At 33.5% G+C, this 24178-nt stretch overlaps 1 protein-coding gene across 1 annotated transcript in view; it reads left to right on the top strand.

The window, feature by feature from the left end:
• Prmt3 (protein arginine methyltransferase 3) overlaps nt 1-23786 on the top strand; it is a 125973-nt gene extending 102187 nt beyond the window's left edge. The window contains exons 14-16 of the mRNA XM_047518548.1: nt 7803-7853; nt 8046-8133; nt 23572-23786. Coding sequence (XP_047374504.1) covers nt 7803-7853; nt 8046-8133; nt 23572-23681 — 249 coding nt within the window. The 3' untranslated portion in view covers nt 23682-23786. The remainder of the gene's footprint in view (nt 1-7802; nt 7854-8045; nt 8134-23571) is intronic.
• Nucleotides 23787-24178: the final 392 nt, after the last annotated feature.

The raw sequence follows: 24178 nt of genomic DNA, 5'->3' as shown, positions 1-24178 counted from the left end.
TGGGTATGTATTTATGGGGGGGGGGGGGACAGTATTTGTAGGGCTTAGTACTCAGTTTCAGGCATCCACTGGCATCTTGGTATGTATCCCCTGTGGATAAAGGGAGCCTACTATACTCACCTTTATCTATAGCCATGAAAATGAATGGTCACAATAGCATGCAGCAGTACAGATGAATCTCACAAACAATATTAGGAAAAACAACCAGACAGAAAAGACAACACAATGTATTATGCCATTTATGTTGTAGTATACTAACAGAGAAAACTGATCACAACTGCCCTTAGAAATTAGGATAGTGGTTACTCTGTGGAGTTGGAAATGCCTAGAATTGACTAAGTAAACAGTCCACCAGAGGGCTGAGGTGTTATTTCTTAATCTGAAAGTGAGTTTCACAGCTGTATTTAGTTTGAAAATTCACTTTGATGTACATTTATAATGCACTGTTCTATTGTGCATTATATATTAAAAGTTTTCTAAAAACTTAAAATATTGATAACTCACTGAATATTGACTATATGTTTATTGGGAAAAAGAAAGGTAGGACAATTAAGGCATGTCAGGTATCAATTTATAAAATGTCAAAAACTTGTGTTTTAGCAGGGCATGGTGGCTTACTCTTTTTGTCCCAGATAATAGAGAGACTGAGGCAGGAGAATCGCTTGAACCCAGGAGTTTGGCACCAGCCTGGCAACATAGCAAGACCTTCGTGTGTCTGTCTCTCTCTCTCTCTCTCTCTCTCTCTCTCTCTCTCTCTCTCTCTCTTTCTCTCTCTCTCTCTTAAACTTGTGTCTCAGACTCAAAACAGATGATTCATTTTGCCCCCTAAAATCACTAATAAGCAGTTTTGAAATTAGAAGGGAACAGCCCAAATAAATTTAGATGGAGCTTCAGTTATTGTCTGGGAATTTAAGTAAATAAAAAATGAATTGTATTGAGTACTTCAGTTAAAGTGTCTTTTGTACTTTTAGACCTTTTGTCTGTTCTGCTGCTTACATATTGCTCAGTGTGTTTCTAAACACCACTCAATCTGGCATTATCCCTTGGGAGTTATATGGCACTTAATGTCTATTGTTCCCTAGAGGAGTCATGAAAGAAAAGCAAAAATGCAAATTTTCTTTTGGAATGAAATAGAAAATTAATTGAAGAAGAAAGGGTATAATTTAAGGTATAGTTAATATTGGAAAGAAATTATAATTCTCACATTTGTTGAATGTGGACACCAGTTATTACTAGCAGAGTTTACACTTACACATGCAGCAACTTATATGGCTTATGTTTGTATTTTCATCTGGTTTTGTTTTATACATGATGATGTAAGCCATAATAAGCATTTTTATGCCTTTTATCTGCTTATTCTTTGTTTGCTTCATAGTCAACATCAGTTGGCATTTAAATTCCATATTAAGATTTTGAAAGAAATACTCCAACAAAAAACGAATTGTATTTTTGTCATAGTGATTCTGCTGTGTGGGTTACAAGCACTCTATCTCCATGCTTGGATAAACTCCATCAAAAGCACATTATCCTCCTACTTCTGTGGCCAGCTGCCTAATTGTATCTGCTGTAACCACACGCTGTTGGAACATGATACCAATGAAGAACAGAAATGATGAATTACTCCCTGCAGGTGATAGTGATAATGATAATTTTTAATTTCCTTCTTCCTCACAAGGTCTAGTCTGATCTTATTTCATTGGCTGCCATTCTGTTACATACACACGATTTAAAGACTAGTCACACCAAAATACATGAAACAAGTAATGTGTTTTTATTCTAAGTTATTTTTCTTCAAGTGAACATGTATAAAGTGAACTGCATTTACTTTTATACATATGGAATAAACATGCAAAATGTGACTTAAAGCAGATTTCTAAATGATTCACTTTACAGATGCTGTGGTTATTTTCTTTTTTGAAATCCACAAAAAAGCTGGATAGCTCATTCTACAACTGTGTTCTAATCTTATATACATTTAGAATACACAGTAAAGCTAGAAGCGTATTTTCCTGTGTGCACCAGTGTAATTGTGGGAGAGTCTCAACAAATTTCAAGAGTGCTTAAATATTCCAGAAATGTGCATGTATTTTCCTTTCATTCTGTTTTCTTCTATCATTATAGTTTTTATTTTTGTGATTATTTACCACTCAGTCACCCTTCTGTTAGTCTCAGGGACTTATTTTTCTGACTCTCAAATAATTCAGTGAAATTTTATTTACTTACCATCTTACCTTTACAGATTAACTCAGCTTGATCTTAATGCTGGTTTATTTGTTTTTTTCCCCTCAGCAATTCCCAGTCCCCCTGATAAGATGCTAATATGGGACAAAAGAGAAGCTTATTCTGTGATTAGGCCTGAACCTATCTGATATTTGCCAAGCACATGACCACTTGCAACTCGTTGTTTATTGCTATTACCTATTAGTCATCATTTCCTATTTCTTATGATTGTTAATTCTTATATTTGAATGACTTCCATTGGGAGAATACAAGTTCATTGAAACTAACATGTAAGAGACCAAAGATAACCTGTCAAAATGATAACAAGGTCCTAAAACTATAAGTTAAAAAATAGTAACATGTTATGCTTTCAAGACAAGATATTTTTGTTCTCTATAATCAGCTGATATATTTTATTGGTTATATCACTGTTGCTTTCAATTGGCTCTGCAGAAATAAAAACACTAATCTTAGGTCAGTTGGTTTATATGGTTCCATGTCAAGTTTAAAGGTTTTTTTTTTTTTCCTCTTATCTCTATTAAGAATCACTTATCCAATAGTTCCCCCAGCCCTTTATCTTTGAGAGAGATGTTTCAAGACCTCTGGTGGATTCCTGAAACATAGATAGTATCAAACCCTATGTGTACTGTGTATTTTCCTGTATGTACATACATATTAGAAAGTTTAATTTTTAAATTAGGCCAGTGCCAGGCATGGTACCTCATGCCTACAATCCCAGTTACCAGGATGCTGAATCAGGAGGATTGCAAATTCAAGGCCAGCCTTGGCAACTTAGCAAGATACTATCTTAAAATAAAAAATAAAAAGGACTGGAGATGTAGCTTAGTGGTAGAGCACCCCTGGGTTCAGTCCCCAGTACTGTGGGAGAAAATGTGGTATATAAGGGATTAACAACAATAAAAACAGGAGAGTTGTAACTATACCATAATATAAGTTATGTAAAACTCATGAATTATTTCTGGAATTTTTTATTTACTATTTTCAAACTCTGGTTGACCCTGGATAACAAACAGAAAGCAAAACCATGGATAAGGGGAAACTTGTATCAAGCAAAAAGAAAGAAAGCCCTGTCTTTTTAAGGGACGTTCTAATCTTTTTTGTGTTTGAGAATAAATACCCTTTTAAAACGAGAAATGGTTTTTCAGAGCTAGAGTATGACGCTTTCTGAGTCATATGAATAATAATTATCTGAAGTATCATCTGTGAGTAATTTTAGTTCCAGGTGAATCTCTACCTAACTTACCTCAAATTTCTGCTTTCTACTTAATATATGCTAAAGGAACTGATTCTAGTATTACTCTAAACCAAATGTCCTTAGGAATGCAAAACTGTTCAGAGTCAGAGCCTATGTGGTACACATCAAAGGGAACCATACTAGAATGTAGGTGCAGTTTAAGATTTATCTCTGTCAAAGATCCCTTCCAAGTACTCGTGGCCAAAAGTAATTAAATCTTTCATTTTTTTTTTTTTTTAGTTTTTACAGACTGCATTTTGATTCATTGTACACAAAAGGGGTACATCATTTTGTTTCTATGGTTGTACACAAGTGGTATGAATCTACATTGCGTAATCACACATGTACATAGGGTGATGATGTCTGTCTTATTCCACCATTTTTCATACCCCCCTTGTTTTCCTCTACGTAATCTGAAGTTCCTCCATTCTTTCTCACCACCCCCCCCAACCATATATCATCAGGGAAAACATTCAGCCTTTGGTTTTTTGAGATTGGCTTATTTCACTTAGCATGATATTCTCCAATTCCACCATTTATCTGCAAAATGCCACAATATTATTATTCTTTATGACTGGTGGAGTTGCAAATTGGTGCAGCCACTCTGGAAAGCAGTGTGGAGAATCCTCAGAAAACTTGGAATGGAACCACCATTTGACCCAGCTATCCCACTCCTCGGCCTATACCCAAAGGACTTAAAATCAGCATACTACAGAGATGCAGCCACATCAATGTTCATAAGCTGCTCAATTCACAATAGTCAGATTGTGGAACCAACCTAGATGCCCTTCAACAGATGAATGGATAAAGAAACTGTGGTATAAATCTTTCATTTTTATTTTTACCATTTTTCTGGAGGCCTATCTTTGGTTTCTGGTGATCCAAAATTGGCAAATATTTCTTCCACTGTATTTGGTGGGCTAGAGGAAGATTAGTTTCTTCTTTGGGGATTGAAAGACAATATATCTTTATATTCTCAAATCTTCTGCATATTTTTTAATGTCATAAACTCATGTATTAGCCTGTCTTCTTCAGACCTATGTTCTATGATTATAATTCTATAATTATTCCATCATAGTATTGCTTGTCTGTTTTTTTGTTTTTTTTTTTGTTTTTTTACCAGATTAAAACATGTTTCTCTTCATGTATCCTCTGCATTTCAAACTTGGGTCTAAAAGTCTTTAATATTTTCATGTATTTTGATAATTCTTATAACTATACCTATCCCATTATCTTTTCTCCTCTACTTTATTCTTTCTCTCAGTTGTTTTGCTAATCTCTTCATTGGAAAATACTGTTTTTGTAGAGTTGCTACTTGGAGGTAACTTTTATTTTCAAAATTCATTTAGTTCCCACTACATGTTAGCCCTTGAGGGTATAAAGATGAGTGATGGGCAGAAGGGGACTGTGGGAATTGAGACAAAGGTAATAGTTGAATCGACTGCCTGTCCATGTGGTATTATAAATATTATTAAAAGTAACATTTTCATAGAAGCTGTTCATTCTTGTTGGAAGTATAAATATAGGTAAGCACAAAGAATGTGAATACTCCAAAACTAACACATACATATATAACATATATAACATATTCACATTTGCACAACATGTGCCCATAACATACATACTACCTATCAAGATGCTTTTCATCTAGTAGTATATTGTGACTATTTTTCCAAATCAGTCACTATTTAATTACTTTTTGTGTGTGTGTGTGTGATTAAACCCAAGGGTGCACTTGTACTGAGCCACATCCCCATCCCTTTTTTTTGTTGTTGTTGTTCTAATTAGTTGTACTTGACAGTAGAGTGCATTTATACATTTTGATCGGTCATACATAAATGAAGTGTGATCTCACATTTTTCTGATTATACATATTGTAGGATCACATCAGTCATGCAGTCATGTATCTACATGAGGTAATAATGACTGACTCCACTTTCATTCCTTCCCCATTCCCCTCCCCCTCCCTTCACTCCCCCTACCTAATATAAAGTAACTGTTCTTTCCTGCATGCCCCCCATGTGAATTAGCATCCACATATCAGAGAAAACATTCAGCCTTTGGTTGTTTAGGTTTGGCTTATTTCACTTAGCATTACTCAGCTTTAAAGAAGAATGAAATTCTGGCATTTGCCTGTTTCATTTCTTGAGACAGGATCTCACTAAATTGCTGAGCCTGGCTTTGAACCTACCATCCACCTGCCATAGCCTCTCAAGCAACTGGGATTACAGGCTTGAACCACTGAGCCCAGCAACCTAAAGAGTACTTCTGATGGCCAAATAGTATATCCAGTAAAAACAGTTCTATTGGCAACACTTCCAACACCATATGGTTGGGTTTTTCACACCAATGACCATTTCTCCAATTCTTTGTGACACCAACCGAGTGTTCTGACACTACCCAATTTAGAGCAGATTCCACAGGTTAAGGACTCAGTCCCACAGACTGTCTCTCTCCTCAGACACCAGTTGCACACGCATAGTGGGTCTCCAGATTACCCACAATTCTGTCCAACTTGGCTACAAATCAAGAGTTCCTACAGCATCCTTCTCTGTATCGATCCTTTTCTGTAATACTTCACAGAATTCAAGGAAACACTTTACTTTTACTTGTTTATTGTAAAGGAAATGATAGGATCCCAGGCCAGGAGATCCGTCCTCATAGAGGTATGCTGCACCACTCTCCTGGCACATGAATGCACCCATCAACCTGGAATCGCCTCAGAAGTTCCATTGTGTTTTCATGATTTATTAAATCATTGGCCATTAACGATTAGCTCAATATTCAGCCCCTTTTTTTTTTTCATAGAGAATTGTATTTTTTTTTCTACATAGGTCAAGCATGCTTATTAATCATTTTTCTTTTATAAATTTGCTGCTGTATCTTATGTTCATTTCTGTTGATGTATATGTTAATTTGCAGTAACTTAAAATGCAAAGGACAGTTACTTATTAAATTATCCTGGCTACATAGTAAGTCTAGCTATATTTAAGAGAACAAAGAATAAAAGTTTTATTAAATTTTTTTTGAGAACTGACTGTGTAACAGTGTCCTAGGTGAGGGGCATATAAATATGAGTTATACCTTGGTCCTGCTCTTAAATAAACTGCAATCTGATAGGGAGGACTGTAATATATGTAGTGAGTACTATAATAGAATTATGTATAATAAGCACATTCATTCAGCAAATAGTTATTGTGTACTGTGGACTTGGCACTGCTCTGGGCACTAAGAATATAATAGTGAACCACACAGGTATATGTGAATAAGTTTAAGAACATAGTCCGGAGCTCAGGACTTTACCTCATTTGGCATTATTATAAATAATATTTCAATTCTTTCTGGTATCTAAAATGTAATGAACTTCAAGGTTATATATTGGATTTGCTTTGGACCCAATCTATATTAACCCTACAAGATCAATAAAACCTCACATTCTTAGCAAAAGCAGCAGAGTACACAAATTAGCTTTGTAGTGAGTTTTCAATAATCAATATCTGGTTTTTAACACTTTTTAAGCTTAATTTAATGCCAGTTTTTGAAAGTAGAATATGTCAAACTGGTTTCTTCCATTAATGAAAGAAAAAGAATGATTAATTTTGATTTTAAAGTGTATATTCATCTGAATATTAATTTCTGTTGGGACCCTTGGAGTTAACTTTGGAAGTTTTCCTTTGGGTATTTGTTTAAACATAAGTTTTATGAGTACTATTATTTGTTTATATTTTCAGAAAATAGGTAACATTTTAAAAATTATTTCTTGATTCCATCATGAAAATATTCTTAGTACTTGACTTTCAAATTGAATTCACTAGTTCAGAAGAAATTATATGAACTGACTTTGTTAAAGAGTACATTTCTGTTGTTTATTGCTACATCCCAAGATGTAGTAGCTTAAAGACACAGTCACTTATGATCCTGCATTCTGGACGGAACTTAGCTGACTGGTGCTTCTGCTGGTCGGTCTTGGGGTCTGTCCTGCACCTGCATTGTCTGGAGGCCTCACTAGAGCTGAAGGGTCCAGAGTGGCTTAACTCAGACATTAGCATCTCAGTTGACGTGTACAGTCATCCAGGAACTAGCCAAACCCCTCTTCTAATCAAATATATATATTGCTCGATTAGCCTTTTTACCCGTCTTAGTGTGTTTCTGTGGGGAAAAGACAAGTCGTATTACTTCATTTTTACATCTTTCCCAGGATAATGACTTCCCATAAGTTTAAGAGGTATCTGGTCTTTGAAGTGGTTTTTAATTTTCCATGTCTTAAGAGTCTAATTACATCATGTAATTGGTTTAATGATCATTTATATTCTTTTTTTTAAAACAGGCAATTGCTGGCTACTTTGATATATATTTTGAGAAAAATTGCCACAACAGGGTAAGTATCATGAGTTATTCATAAGAATTAATTATGCAGAGTACATTGTATTTTATTTTTGTGCCCCAAGGTATTTGATCAGAAGCATTTTGCTGTTGTAAGCAATTGGAGCTTGTATTTGATTTAGTAGATTAATGTACCATGATATTAAAAATCCTGTTCATCAGATACTTTTGAACTTTACCAATGCAGGTCATGTTCTCCACGGGCCCTCAGAGTACCAAAACACACTGGAAACAAACAGTATTTCTACTGGAAAAGCCATTTTCAGTTAAAGCAGGTGAGAAAGAAAACAATATTCATTTTGCAGCCATTTTTTACATGCCTACTATACTTCATATAACAGATCTAAGATGTTCTTAGAACTTACCATCTACATAAATTTTAGCATATCATTTAAAGATGTACTTTAAGAATATTTTTAATTTTAACTTAATTTGTGCCTAATAGGGAATATTATATGCCTCAAAAATACCACAAAGTAATTCCAAAACATTTCTGTAGGTAATAACTAGTATTTAATAAGATACAAACATAACTAAAGGAAAATATTTTCATTTCTAAATGACTAAATAGAAATACCACCCATAGAAGTATAAAGAGAATATCTTTAGTAGTTCTGTAGTCAGTATGTATTTATCTAGAGTTCTCTCCAGTATCTCTTGTCCATTTACATCTTACACAGTTCAAGGGCTGATCAAATTCTACACCCCTTTGATTGTTCACTTGTAGTTATTATTAAACCTATAGTTATATGCCACACACTTAACTCCAAAAATTAGAATTTGATTATTAAATATTTAAATCTCTTTATATAATAAAAGACTTATCCCACCTTAATTGAAAGTCTTCTGGAAGACAGGAATGCTGATTATACAAGTTTCAATGAAAAGAGGCCCCATATCATTAGTAACTCAGGGAGAGGCTAAATAACTAGAACCATGAGACACTTTCTCGTCCATCAGTTTGGAGGGAAAAAAATACATAAAATTTAACAGTGCCAAGTGCTGGCAATAATGTAGCCCAATAAAATTTTCATGCTTTTTTGCTGGTAGTTTTAGTGGGTGTAATTGAAGGAACAGTTTGATGCCATTAAGTTAGGTCTAAATGTGCCATCCCTACAACCCAGCAATTTTTTTTCCCCTAGGCATGTATTCTGAAGTCTTTCCTACAACATTTGTGCAAAAAATGAAATTGAAGGAGCTAGGAGAGAAGGTTAAAATTTGATAGAGCTGAATGGTGAACTTCAAGGGGTCATTCATTTTTCTAATCTGTTTCTATTTCATAAAATTCCAAGATAGTTTTGGTTTCACTATTAATGCATAAATTGAATAATAGATGCAAATAAACACTAGTAGAATAAAGCTGCAGCTTGTCATTTTCTCACTTTGAAGCTGCAGTGCTATGGAAATAAGACCTTGATAGTGTCATTTCTGTCTCCAAAATACTTGAGTACAGCAAAACTGAAGCAAGGTAAACACAAATTAAGTTCTTTTAGAGCCTTAATTTTTATTTTTGTTTTTCTGTAGCTCTATTGTTTGCATTGCACTGATGTTTAGAAACTTGAAAATAGTAACCATTTTTCCCAGCTCATTTTTTTAAAAGGTAGCCCTAATTTTTCCTCTAGGGCATGGTCCTTCTGGAATCTACTGAATGTAGTCCAAAGAGACTGCATTTGGATTTATGTAATGGTTATGTGAATGTTTTTTACCAAAGCTTAAAAATGAGCATTGAAAGGAAAAAACTAAAACTTAAGTTAGTGGCAACAAAGGAAAGCAATAGAACTTAGACACTCAGGAACATAAAATTTTGATGTCCAGCATTCAATCAGACATTGAATGCCAAAAAATATCACTTGGTAGAAACAGAACTTGAAATGATAGAATTGACAGGTAAGTATGTTGAAATAAATACTAACTACATTTTTATGAATATAGCAAGGAGAATATCAAGTAATTTAAATACAAATGGAACTTCTGCAATATCTGAAGTGAAAATGACATTTGATGGAATTAGTGGCAGAAGAAAAGATGAATGAACTTGAAGATATAACATTAAAATGTATCAAAATGAAATGGAAAAGAAAAAAGATTTTTAAAAAACTGCATTCAAACAATATTCACAGAATATCAAACACTATCCTAAGGGTGATAATAGGAGTCCCTAAAAGAAGGTAGAAGAAAAAGGGGTGAAAAGAAAGATTTATAGGGACAAAAAATATAGTTGATGAAATAAGTGACCAAATTTTCTTACATTTGATAAAAACTCTAATCCAGATTTAAGAAATTTTGTGAGAAACACACAGACACACAAAAAACTACCAACATCCATTATAAACAAATTGTTGATTAGCAAAGATTTTTAAAATACTAAAAACCCTTAACATGAGCTCAAGAAAAGTAAACCATTATATATAGAGAGGTACAAAGAGAAAATAACCTCAAAATACTTACCAGAAACTCCTTAAAGTCAGATGATATTCAAATGATGTTTTCAAGGTACTGAAAGAAATTGCCAGTCTAGATTCTATATCTAGGAGAAACATACTCTTTCAGAGGGAAAAAAAAACTACAGATTGGTAATACAAGATATGCCAAACTAGGTTTTTCAAGTGGAAATAAAAGTTCACAAACCAAAAATGTGGTTCTAAATAAAGGAATGGAAAAATGACACAAATGGTAAATTCGTGAATACATAGAGAAGGCTGTTTTCTCATTTATTTAATTTCTTAAAAGATAATTGGCTATTTAAAGCAAATATTGTGAGTTTCAAAATATGGGGAAGTAAAATATGTAACAATGATAGAAGATTAATAAGAAAATGAAAATATATTGTCACATTCTTACTTATACTGTACATGAAGTTTGATGTTTGAAGGCAACCTGCAGTCAATTAAATATGTACACTGCAAATCCCCAAGCAACAGCTAACAAATGTAAAATGAAGCCACAAAGTATAACTAATAACCTAATTAGATTTTTCTATTCCTTGGTAAAATATTCTCAATATTTTGATGCTAACTGTATATTTATCAGGGGTGAGTAAATGGTACATAATAGTAAATTTTCAAAAACAGGTGCTCTGTTTTATTCTTAGTCGTGGTTATGGATTGAATCATGGATCTAATGATTCATATGTTGAAGCCCTAACCTCTAAATGTGAGTATTAGAGGTAGGGCCTTTAGGGAGGTATTTAAGGTTAAGTGGGGTTTTAAGGGTGGGACCCTTAAATATTATTCAATTCAAAAGAAGACAGGGGGAAAAGAAACATCAACAGATGGGTAAATAGAAGATCATTAAATGGTAGACTTAAACATATTGATAATTATATTAAATGTGAATGGTCTGAGCATGCCAATTAAAAGGCAGAAATAGATTTAGTGAAAGCAATTACTAACTGAATGCTGTCTATGGGAAATCTATTTTAAATAAAAAGTCACTGAAATTGCAGTTCCAGGTCAGATGAATTAAGCACATTCTGTCCAGTTTATTCTACTGAATGCCAACTATAAAACCAGAAGAAAAAAATTTTAAAAAGACCAGAATGCAAAGTACCAAACCGGTAGTAAATTTGTGCTTTGTTTTCTTCTGGTGTCCCCCAGGCTGAACCTTAGATAGCCTGAAATCTGGAAGAAGGCATCAGTACAGACAGAAAAGCTCCAGGAGAAGCTCTGTTATTCTAGCTTAAAGAATGGGAAAGGATCCCATTACTCTTTTCTGTATTTTTCTCCTCCATTTCTTCATGCACAGTTTTCAGGTAATCCCACAGTGGCAGCAGTAAAAACTGGTAGCAGTGGGGGACCCACAAACATCTAATACTTTAAGTCACAGAAGAGTGGGCACACAGATAAATAAATAACTAACACAACCACCTATGTTCCAGTTAATTCTCTCTACAAAAAACAGGCAGTCTCTTAAAAGCCTTTGAAAAAGTAAATCTGTACACAGAGATTGCTTTATTTGTGAATTCTCCCAACAACTTAAGAAATAACACCATTTCTACACAGTCTCTTCTAGGAAATAGAAAAGAACTAATTTTCTGAGTCCACTATCAACTTGATACCAAAGCTAGATAAAAATATAACAAGAAAATGAAGCTACAGACCAATATTCCCTTGTGACTATAGATGGAAAAATTCTCAACAAAATATTAGCAAATTAAATCCAGCAATATGTAAAAAAGAATAGATTGTGACCAAGTGTGGGCTTCATCCCAGGAATTCAAGACTGGCTCAGTATTTTAAATCACACAAAATGTTCCCTAATGTTAACAGATGAAATAAGAAAAATCACAGGATTACATCAGTTCAGGAAAAGGCACTAAAAATTTTTAGCATCTATTCATGAAGAATACAGCAAACTAGAAAGAAAATAGAATTTCTTCAGCCTCATAAAAGCATTCACACAGAATCCATGTTTGTTGTCATACTTAATGATAGTGACTGAATGTGTTCCCACTAAACCTGGGACAAGGCCGACTCTCCTATTTCTCTCTTGTATTGGAAATCTTAGCCAACCCATTAAGAAATGAAAAAAACGTTAATTAAAAAGGAAAAAATTAAATGATCATTATTTATAGATATAATTATGTACATAGACAATCTTAAAGAATTGACAAAACTATAGAGTTGATAAATAAGTTCATGGTACATGATAAGGTTTATATACAGAAGTTAGATATATTTCCATACATTGAGATAGAAATAAGTAACAATTGAATTTAAATTTTTAAAGCAATATTATTTATAGCAGCATCAGACAAATTTAAATCTTAGAGATAAAAATTTAATAATATATGTGCGAAACCTATACACTCAAAACTTTAGAACAATAAATTGGGAAAAAAAATTAAAGAAACCTAATTAAATGAAGAAGAATACTCAAGAGTTGGAACACGGGTATTGTAAAGGGGTTACTTCTCTCAAATTCTTTTGATTCAGTGCAGTGTCAGTCAAAATTCCAGTTTTGTAGAAATTGACAAACTAATTCCAAAATGTATATAGAAATGCAAAAGACCTAAAATAGCCAAAACAACTTTGAGAAAGAAGCTTACTGAATTCCTTGTACTATGTGATTTATAAACATCTAAAAAGTTATATTACCAGATAGCATAGTATACTACAGACAGACATATAGATTAATTTGACACAGAGAATCCATAAATACACCTACTCTGTATAATCAAATTTTTACATAAAGCAGTATATTTCAATGGATAGTCTTTGCAACAAAATGCGCTGATAACAACTAAGTATTCATATAAGAAACCAGTGCATCTCCATTCTTAGTACCACACCCAAAACTAACATGCACAGTAACTTAGTGGATTGTAAATCTAAATATAAAAGCTTAAAACTATAAAATTTGTGGAAGATAACTTACGATGATCTTCAAGGCATTAAGCTGGTAAATGTATGAGACCAAATGTTGGCAAGACTTTGAACTGTAATCTGTAAAATATGCACACTTTATTTTGTGTAAATAACACCTTAATAAAGTTAATATTTTAAGCTTTTCACTGGACAAGAAGTATCTGTAGGAGAAAACACAAACTCCTTAGTGTGACCCTTTACACTCTGGTCATTATTTTTAAACATTTCTACCCCAAGCCTTTCTCAACCCCAGATAAGCCCATGTGCTCTAGCTATACAGATTAGTCCTTTTTCAGCTAACTTTCCTCTGTCTTCTTCCTCCCTGCCTTCATTCAGGTGTCTTCTACCTAGAAAGTGGTTCCAATCACTTAATAAATCCAATTCACCCTTTGCAGCTCATTTCTGTAAATCTTTCTTCATTGTCCTCAGAAAGTTAGTTCCTCCCTTCTGTGTTCTCCCAGATCAATTTATTTGCTTTCATATGTTAAGGAACATCTCAGTATGCTGTGATAAAGAGTTCTAGTGGAAGATGAGTTACTTGTTTCTCCTTTTTGATCTGATACGATATTTGGTATATTGTAAACATTAGACTGAATAAATAAGTACAGTAATTGCATGGCCATTGAAATGAAATTTCTTCTTGTCAGTTTGTGTGATGCTGTGCCAAAGGAATTTAGCCTAGCTGCTATTATGGTTGGCCCAGTTTGCCAACTCTGAGAAATTTCATATTGTACTTGACTAACTTAATGTTCAGATTGATCTTTGTGTGACTGAAAAGAATTCTCTATAGTTGGATTTAAGGTGAGTAGTTTTTTACTCAATGTGGTATAGAATTTTTTAAATAAAATCAAGAGCTAGTTAGAAAAATTTACTGTGTGTGTGAGGCATGTTTTGGTACCCAAAAGATAATTTTTTTGTTTGTTTGTTTAAAGTCTGGATATTGAACCCAGGGTGCTCTACCACTGAACTATGTCCCCAGCCCTTTTTGTTTTATATTTTGAGACAGGGGCTCCTAAATTTGCCTTGTCAGACCTTCAACTTGTGATCCTACTGCCTCAGCCTCCCAAGCTACTGGGATTACAGGCATGTTCCATCACACTCAAATGACAATAATCATTTTAACAAGCAAAATACTATAAACATATCTATGCAGTTATTCTGCTTAGGTTGGTGTATGTGTGTAATGTTTATTCTTTTTGGTAGTGGTAAATCTATCCTTAGAGGTAGACTCTATATTTAGAAAACAGGAAAAGGCAACAAGAATAGAGAATTTCTCAGACTAAGAACTTTGCATTAAAATAATAGTAAGAATTCATCTAAAATGCACTAGGCTAAAAGCACAATGTAACTATAAAACAATGAGCTACTTGTTTTGGTTTATTATATTGTTTTTGTTGTTTTATTTACAACCTAGTGCTAAAAATAATTCCAAATAAAAATACTCAATAATATTTGAACCACTTCTAGTATTGTGGGACCAAAGGACTTGCCTCCCAAAACGAATAGATTTAAAGTAGTTAGAGAACACTTACTTTCAATGTGGGGTATTTTTTTTTTCCCTTTTAAAAATAATGCACAATTTTATTTTACAGACTTACATGGAAGTGTTTACTCTAAAACTCCAGATCCATTTCATGTGTTTTAGCTTTAAGAATACAATTAAGATAAGGTTGGGCCTAGTTGCACATGCTGTAATGCCAGCTACTCAGAAGGTTGAGGCAGGAGGTTCACAAGTTCAAGGCCAGCCTGGCCAACTTGGGAAAACACTGTCTCAAAAATATAAAAAAGACTGGGGATGTAACTCAGTGGTAGTGCCCCTGGGTTCAGTCACACTACCAAAAAAAAAAAAAGAAAAAAATCAGGCTATTTATATCTCTCTTTAAATATATGTACACATGGTAAGTTTTTATGTGATGAAGAATCAGGACTTTTATTAATTTTTTAACTCTTAGCTTTAATAGTGATAAGAATGATTTGTTGTGTTTTTCTTTTCTCCTCTGGGAAAACAAAATTTCATTGTTCTGGAAGAAATTAATTTTAAAAAACACAGTCTAACAGTTAAAATCAGTTTTGTTCTTGACTGAGCTGCAGCACTATGTGATATACTAATAACTGTCTGCCATTGATAAACACAAGAATACAGCTCAGCTCCAGAATGCCTTTTCAGCCCTCACCACAATACCCACTCTCAACATCAGTCATTTTATATCTATTTGACACTGATTAATTACCCTGATCTATCCTGGTGTTACAGCCACTTTAGTTAGGCCTCAACAGTTGAAGGAAATTCAGCAGTATGAATTATATGTTTGTTTTATGACCCTCCATGCCATTTAATTAACTTAAATAAGTGTGTGTGTACATCCTAATCTCCAAAATTAATATTGTGTAAAAACTATTTTACTCCTTTTAAGACTTGAAAATAGCTGTATCTACTTGTATGTATAAGACAGTTCATGTTATTATTATTTTAATTTTTCAGATGTCTTGTTTAATAATTCTTAAAATGTTTTCTTCTGTGAAAATTTAAGCAGAAATGTCCATTACTAATTCATTTTGACTTGGACTATATTTCTAAATGGAGGAATACATGGACCTCTTACGTCATTTGAACCTGAAATGAAGAATTTGATACCTTGCTATATAAGCACCATGGAACATTTCCATTTTGACTCTTACATTAAGGATTGACTAAAACATTAACAAACATGGTAACTTAATTTTTTTTAACACTTCAAATGCAACCTAATAAAAGAACAGCAACCTTTAGAGCAGATGCATTAAAAGGCCTATTTGCAGCAATACCTCATCTACATCAACAAAAAAATCACTAAAGTAAATACATCACACTTTTTTTTAGGTGGTGATTAAGCATTTTCAACAATGTCCATCACCTCTAATAATGACTGAAAAGCAAATCAGATTCTGGGGCTGCTTTTTGTTTATCTAGGTAACAATGCTTTTGTTGTTTCTTTTTGTTTGTTTGGCTTCTAATAGTGCTGATGAAGGAGGCAGAAATGTAAAACTAATTTATTTTATGCCTTTTATGAAGAGGCACACCTGATAATACATCTTAAGGAATTCAGAATTCAAATTTTTTTTAATGTTCACCACTCTAAGAAATGAGAGCAACACTTAATTGCTTTTCTTTAAACTATCTTGCTTTATAGATAACATTTTGATATAGTTAAACCTGTCAACCTTTTCTTTTGGTTTCATACTAAAAAGATTGTATTACTGTACTGTATTTACACAATTGTGTTGGATCCTTGGCGATTTAAAATGCCTTAATGTGCTGAATCTCTGTAATGGATCTTATGGTTTTTCTTCTAGGCTTTATTTGTGTTTATTTTTTAAGACACCGTATTTTTTCAACTCATTTTATCATGCTATAATTTATATATGATAAAAATTTAATTTTATGATCTGAAACGTTTTTTGACAAATGTGTACAACACCAAATTTCCATCATTGTAGAAAGTTTCCTTCTCAGTTCCCTGTGTGATTAGATCTCAACTCCAATTCCCAGAAGACTAAGACTAAGCTACTGATGTGCACTGTCACTGTATTTAAGAATTCTCTCTTCTAGAGTTCAGTATTCAGTGAAATTATTCAGATGTACTGTAGCTTCTTTTGGTTAGCATTTTTTGAGATCCGTCTGTGTGTCAGTTTGTTTTTTATTGCCAAGTAGTATTTTGTTGTAGGAACATACCATAACTTACGTATTCACCTGCTGATAGACTTTAAGATTGTTTTCAGTTAGGGGCCCTTATGAACAAAGGTTCTAGGAACATTTCATGTAAAAATCTTAGTGTAGACTGTTCCCATTTCTCTTGGGTTAAAACATGGAAGTGGAATTACTTAATCTTATGGTTTATATTTAACACTTGATAAACTGGCATATTTTTTCAAAGTTATGTACTATTTAACATTCTCAACACTGTTGTGAGTTCATGTGCTCAGCATCCTTGGCAACACTTATAAGGTCATTTTTATTTTAAGCAATTCCTTTAGGCATGCATTTATTTTTAATTTATATTTACCTTATGACTAATGACATTGAGCATCTTTTCATATGTTTATTAACCATTTGTTTATCTTTTTTGTAAGTTTTCTGTAAAACATATTAATTTTTTGGGGGGTTGGGGTGGCACTGGTGATTGAACTCAGGGGCACTCGACCACTGAGCTACATCTCCAGCCCTATTTTGTATTTTGTTTAGAGACAGGGTCTCACTAAGTTGCTTAGTGCCTCGTTTTTGCTGAAGCTGATTTTGACCTTGACATCCCCTGCCTCAGCCTGAGAGCCGCTGGGATTACAGACGTGTACCACCATGCCTGGCTCATTTTACTTAATTTTTAAGGAGATTGTTGGTCTACTTATTGAGTAGTTGAAAGAATCATTTGTGGATATAGTGTTAAAAGTTCTTTGTCAGATATATACATTTCTAATATTTTTATCCCAATTCCTGGTGTGTCTTTTCATTTTCTTAATGACTTTTAAGTAATAGAAATTTCTAATGAGTTTTGATGAAGTCAGTAATTTGTAGTTTGTGCTTTTGTGAGCTAATTTTAAAACCTTAGCCTATTCTAACATTACAAATATATAATTTCTTTGAAAAATTCTAGTTTTGCTTTCTAGAGTTAGGTCTATAATCTATTGCATATTGATTTTAGAATTAATGATTCTCTTTTCCCAAATGCATATCCAGTTGTTCCATCATTTCTCAAAATAACTGTCCTTTTCCCATTTAACTGTCTTGATTTCTTTGTGAAAAATTAACAGACCATATATGTGTAGGTCTATTTCTGAGCTCTTGTTTTTTCCACTGATCTGTATTACTGTTTCTAGGATGGTGTGAGTCCTTCTGCTTGTTCATTCTCAAAATTGTTCTGTCCTAGAACCTTTGTATTTACATGTACAGTTTTAAATGAACATGTTCATTTCTCTCCTCAAGAAAAGCCTGCAAACTAGGATTTTGATTGGGATTATGTTAAATCTGTAGACTAGAAAGAATTGTCATCGTCACAATATTAACTCTTTAATCCACAAGAAATTTCCTCATTTACTTGGATCATCTTTAGTTTTTTTAGGTTTTATATGAATAAATCATAGACATATGTTGTTACATTAACCTACAGTATTTTGTGATGTTTTGAAACTGTTGTATGTATTTTTTTGTTTTGTTTTTTTAGCTTCTAATTCTTAGAAATAATTTTGGTTGTATGTGGTTTGACCATGGTAAATATCTTACAATTCTAGTTGCTCTTTTTAATTCCTTTAGAATTTTCTCTGTATAAGACCATGTTGTCTGCAAATGAAAACTTATTTTTTGTTTCTAACCTGTAACTGCCCCCGCCCACCTCTTCATACCCTGACTAGGACACGTAGTAGGATACTGAGTACTGGTGGTGAAATGCCCCTCCTTGCCTCACTTGCAGGCTAAGGAGAAGGCATTCCATCTTTCATCATTCACAGTGATGTATCTGTACTTTTTCATGGATTCCCTTTATCAGGTTGAGGAAGATTGCTTCTGTTCCTGGCTTGCTGAGAACTGTTACCATGAATGACGTTTGTCATGTGTTTTTTCTGCACTTCATGAGACAATCATGATTTTCCTCTTTTGTTTGACTTTTTCATCTGTTTGTGAAGGGTATCCAACTGTAGATTTAAGGAATTTAGCTTGTTTTGAACTTATGGCAATGCTGCCCTCAAAAGATAAGTTTGGGAAACATTCCCTCCTCTTTTTTGTAATTTTCTAAGTTGTGCTTTATCATCATTCAGGTCAAAATGATGTCTAATGGTCTTGTGATTTTTCTCTTTGACCAATGGAATATTTAGAAGTCTTGGGTTTGATTCTATCATTTGCCACTTGTTTTATACCTATCCATTCTTGTTTGTTCTTTTTCCTTATACCTTCCTTTTGGGGATTGAATATTTATTATTTTACCTCCACCCATTACTTTTAACTATACCTTGTGGGCTTATTTTTGTAATGTTTGTTCTAGAGTTTCCAACATGCATCTTTGGCTTATCACGGACTACCATCAAATGATACTGTACTACTTCATATGTAGCAAAGAACCCTTACAATATACTTTTATTCCCCACCCCCAACAAACACTTTGTGCTATTGGAAAACATTTAACTTCCCCAAATGTCCAGCATAGTACACTGTTATTAGTTTTGCTTTAAACAGCTATCTTTTAAATAAATTTTTAAAAGAAATCTTTAGCCAAGTGCATTGATGCACACCTGTAATCTCAGCAGCTCGGTAGGCTGAGGCAAGAGGATCACAAGTTCAAAGTCAGCCTCAGCACCTTAGTGAAGCCCTAAGCAACCTAGTAAGACCCTGTCTCAAAATAATGTCTCGAAATATGTGACTCGGTGGTTAAGCACCTCTGGGTTCAATTCCTAGTACCAAAAAAGAAAAGAAATCCTTAGTATTTACCACATACTTTACCATTTCCAGCCTTCATTAATATTTCCTATAGTAAAAGTCTGCTGGAAAACTTGTTTTTTTTTCCTTGTGTCGCCTTCATGTCTCTTCCCATTTTGCAATTAGACATAGTTTGGACCATTGGATATAGTCCATTGGTTACTGAGTGTGTACCTCTGTTATTTCATTGCAGGGCAGGAAAGTCATATTTCTATGCTCTAATTTGGGTGATTTCTGTTGCTATTCTTCAAATTCATTGATTTTTCTTCTACCATATCAACTCTGTTGAGTCTTTCCAGTCCTTTGTTTTGGGTGTTCTTTAGCTGTAGAAAGAAGTTCTGTTTGAGTCTTTCTTTTTTTTTCTTTTTTTTTTTTTTCTATCTTTTTTCTAATTATGATCAGTTTCTTTCTAGTCTATTACCTGATTTTTCTTCTGTTATAGTTGCTTTTTCACACATCTAGTAGTTTTTAATTGAGTATCAGATACTGCAAATTTTGTGTTGCCAGATAATCAGGATTTGTTTATTTTCCTTTAAAAAGTGTTGAGCCAGGCACAGTGGTGAAGGTGTAATCCTAGCTGCTCAGGAGGCTGAGGCAAAAGGATCATTTGTTCAGGGCCAGCCTGGGCAAGTTAGTGCACCTGAATTCAATACCTGGACAACAACAACAAGGACAAGGACAAGGACAACAACAACAACAAAAAGTATTGAAGTTTTGCTTTGGCAAGTAGTTCATCTTTACCCAAGATCATTTTGAAGCTTTGTTAAGGAGCACAAGAGTAGCCTTTACTCAGAGTGGTTTATTTCAGTAAAACCAATAACTTCTGAAATCAAAACATCAAGTTATTCAGTTTCCTTCTGTCCTGGCTGCATGGAATTCAAACGTCTCCTAAAGAAGCCCAAGCTGTGGGAATTGTTTGGCTTATTGCTAGGAGTTGGTTTTTTGCTCAGAACCATGGAGTTTCACCCTACAATGCACAGGCAGTTATTTAGCCAAACTTTATGTTAGATTTCTCCAGCTCTTTCACTGAAAATAACTTCTGCAATTAATTTCATCTTTTTCTCCTTAACATTGTATCTATAATTTATTCCGGTCCTTGTCATATGCTTATGTAGATTATTCAAAAATATAAGTAATATATCAATAGTGTTTTCTTTGCTGTGTTCTCACTTTAACCTAAGTGCTGCTGCATTTGCCTTTTATCATATTTTCTTTCAGGTTTTAATAAAGACTTAAGTAAGGAAGTTACTCTTTTTATTCCTGTATTAATGATAGGTTTTTTTATGAATTGATTCTTAAGTCTACTAATTTGGTCATGTGGTAATTTGAGCATGTATACACCCTACAATCCAGCAGTTTACTTCCAAACCACAGAAGAAGTATAGTATATTTTACAGTACTTCGTATGGTTCTTAGGCATATAAAAGCTAAGTAGTATGTTGTTAAACTAAGCAGCACAGACGTTAAGGGTACATCTACAGGAAGTGAAATTATTCTGAATAGGTAATGGAACAAAAAAGTCAGAGTTATGGTTCATAAAAAAGAGGGAGGTAATGAAGGGACATAATAGGAGGTTTCAGTGGTGCTGAGATTCTGAGCCTCATGTTGGACCCATGGAGGTCATTTTATTATTTGTGAATCTCAAATACACATTATCTGTTTTTTCATACATACTAACTCTTTTATAGCAGTAACTAAATTAAATGAGTTACACTAAGATGTACTTTTAATAAGTGAGAAAAAACTAACAAGCCACTAAATTGTAAAGATCAACAGTTGTTGGCTTCAAAATGTAAGTTAAACTCAGTGTCCAAGTTCATAATTGCTGTTCTTTGTCATGTACTTATAAAAACAGTGTCAGTTTAACATAAAATTGCTGTTCCTTCCCAGTTTCAGTATCTTTAAATAGTAAATTCAAGGTAAGGTTGTTGGTATAAAATAGAATTTTAAAAATGTTTATAAAAGCTAAATATTGTCTCCATATTCAAAATTGAAATTTTTCATAAATCCAAAGATATTAATGACTTTTTATTTCTTCCCTAAGCCAGTTCTTTAACAGATAAGAAAATATGTATTGCAATTTATTAAAGTTATTGTAGAGTAAGTATATAAATTTAAATATTAATGTTTTATAAGCAAGTAACTCTCTTTACAAAAAGACGTCACAGGGTAGTAAAATTGAGACCCTTTTCTGTCCCTTATACTACATTTAAAGCTATAAAAATTATTTTCTCAGAGCTGGGAGACACTTGAGTGCAACTGAAGAACAGGGGCTCTGGAATTAAACTAACTTAAAATTCTAGTTTTTCCACTAACTGGCAGAGTGACTCTAAGGAAAATAGTTTCTGAACTTCATTGGTAAAGGAACGAAAATGCAAATTTACATCATTAGTCATATTTCATGAGATAAATCATATAAAAACCTTAGAATAGGACCTAGCACAAAGAAGTGTTGAATAAATATTATCACAAATTATTATTATCTAATGATTACCTGAACACTGTGAAGATTGTAGAACCATGTAACTATATGTTATTGTGAGCATGGCATATAAGGTAGGGCATTTATTTCATTTTCTTAATAATATAGAGGAATACATTAGCTGTAAAAGCCAAAGCCACATGTATACATTAACTTATGTCTGCACTTCAAATCATTTTTTATATTTTGCTGAATAGAATGTACCTTGTACCACATTATTTCTTCTTTTACTCTAATTCCTTAATTTTGTACTAATGTACATGTCTCACCTTTTTTTGCAAAGATGTACATAGGATATCACAGTAATGGAATCCTTATATTCTGAAAATATCAGTTCAGTGGTTTTGTTAGGTTTTGCTTATGTTTTTTGTCTGTTTTGGTTTTGGTTTTTTTGATTCAGTATTTAGATGGTTTTACATGGATGCCCCAGTCGTTATCTTACATGAAGTCTCATGTTGTCCACCCAGTTTATGAAACTATTCCTGATTATTCTGGTGTGATCTTACTCTTATTCAAAAAAGGAATGATGATCAATTACAACTGAGCAGTCTCTTGTTATTTTTAAATAGCTCTTCACAAATAGATGAAAAAAATAAGTGTTTATATCAGAAACACATAAGTCATTCCATTTTGGAATAAAATAGAACATCAATGTTTAGGAATTCAGCCTTTGCCTTTACACAGATATGTAAATTTTTTTGGTCATTGTTTTACCTCTGTTTTGTTTCCCATTTATAGTGTCAGTACATTAAAAACCAACAACCTTGTCACATGCCTCTATAAAATACAATGTTTAAAAAAATTTTTTTCCAAATAATTTTCAATTCCTCAAAATGCCATTCACTGAAGGCTCTTTATACATGGTTTCTGTCCCTTAACTGCCATTACATGTACACTCTGTAAGCCTGGTTAACCGTGACTCTAGTCCTGCCCTTGAATAGTCCCTAATTCTCATGAAACTTTGCTATTTTTTTGCTTTCCAACCATCCTCAGCCCTCCCTCACCTCCAGTACACTTTAGACACAAGCTTGTCATGTAATTGTTGGTATAACTGTTTCTCTTCAGTCTTGACCATGAACTCTTTGAGGGCAGGATCCTCTCATTTGGTTTTCTCTCTGCCCAGAACCTGCCATACAGCCTTCTGTTCAAGAGTTCAATAAAACTGCTCCCCAACTCTGCATAACCACTGTGGTTTTGCTCATTCTTCCTCATGGATTTGATCCTATCGAATGCAGTTCTTGCTTTGTTCAAAAATCCATAATACAATTGTCGTAACAAATGAAGTCTATTAATTTTAAAAATAAATAAAAATGTTTAAAAATCAGGGAAATATCATAACACAAACAAGGGAATTGCTGGGTGTCATTAACTTTTCTTCTAGAATGTATTCCTTGAATTCTTAAACTTTTTTGCCTTTCTTTTATAGGTGAAGTTTTGAAAGGAAAGATCACAGTTCACAAGAATAAGAAAGATCCTCGTTCTCTCATTGTGACAGTCACATTGAATAATTCAACTCAAACTTACAGTCTCCAGTGAAAAAGTCATGAAGCACAACTAACTTGCAATTTGTAGTTTGCGGGTAGGAAGCAGTCCTGCCCTCAGGAGTCTCCTCAGTAAGGGAGGCAAGGGGAGAAGTTGACACATCACCAAAAGCAGGGACCCGTGGATCTTCATGGTGCATAGTAACTGTATTCTTAGTCTGCTCAGCCAGATTTAGCCAAATACAACCCCCGCAGATTGGCCTGTGGTAGTCTTTTGTTGCTTTTAGTAAGTTTCTTACTAAAAATTTTAAACTGATAATGTTTAGTTTTTGGATAATGTTTATTAAACTAGTTACACAGGGAAGCACACATTTTATTACACGTTTTCTTTCCAAGGAACAATGGTTTTTAGTTGTATTATTTGAGAATATCAGGATATAATGTTAAAAAGCAAGTGTAAGGAACTGAAAGCAAGCACTGACCTTCTACAAGTCAGATTTGAAGACAGCATAGTTGACCGTCCCGTCTTACATACTGTAATTCTAATTTTGT

This window comes from Sciurus carolinensis, chromosome 11 (assembly GCF_902686445.1).
Source record: "Sciurus carolinensis chromosome 11, mSciCar1.2, whole genome shotgun sequence".
Taxonomy (NCBI): Eukaryota; Metazoa; Chordata; class Mammalia; order Rodentia; family Sciuridae; genus Sciurus; species Sciurus carolinensis.
Note: the sequence above shows the minus strand (reverse complement) of the source record. Positions and strands in the feature narration are given on the sequence as shown.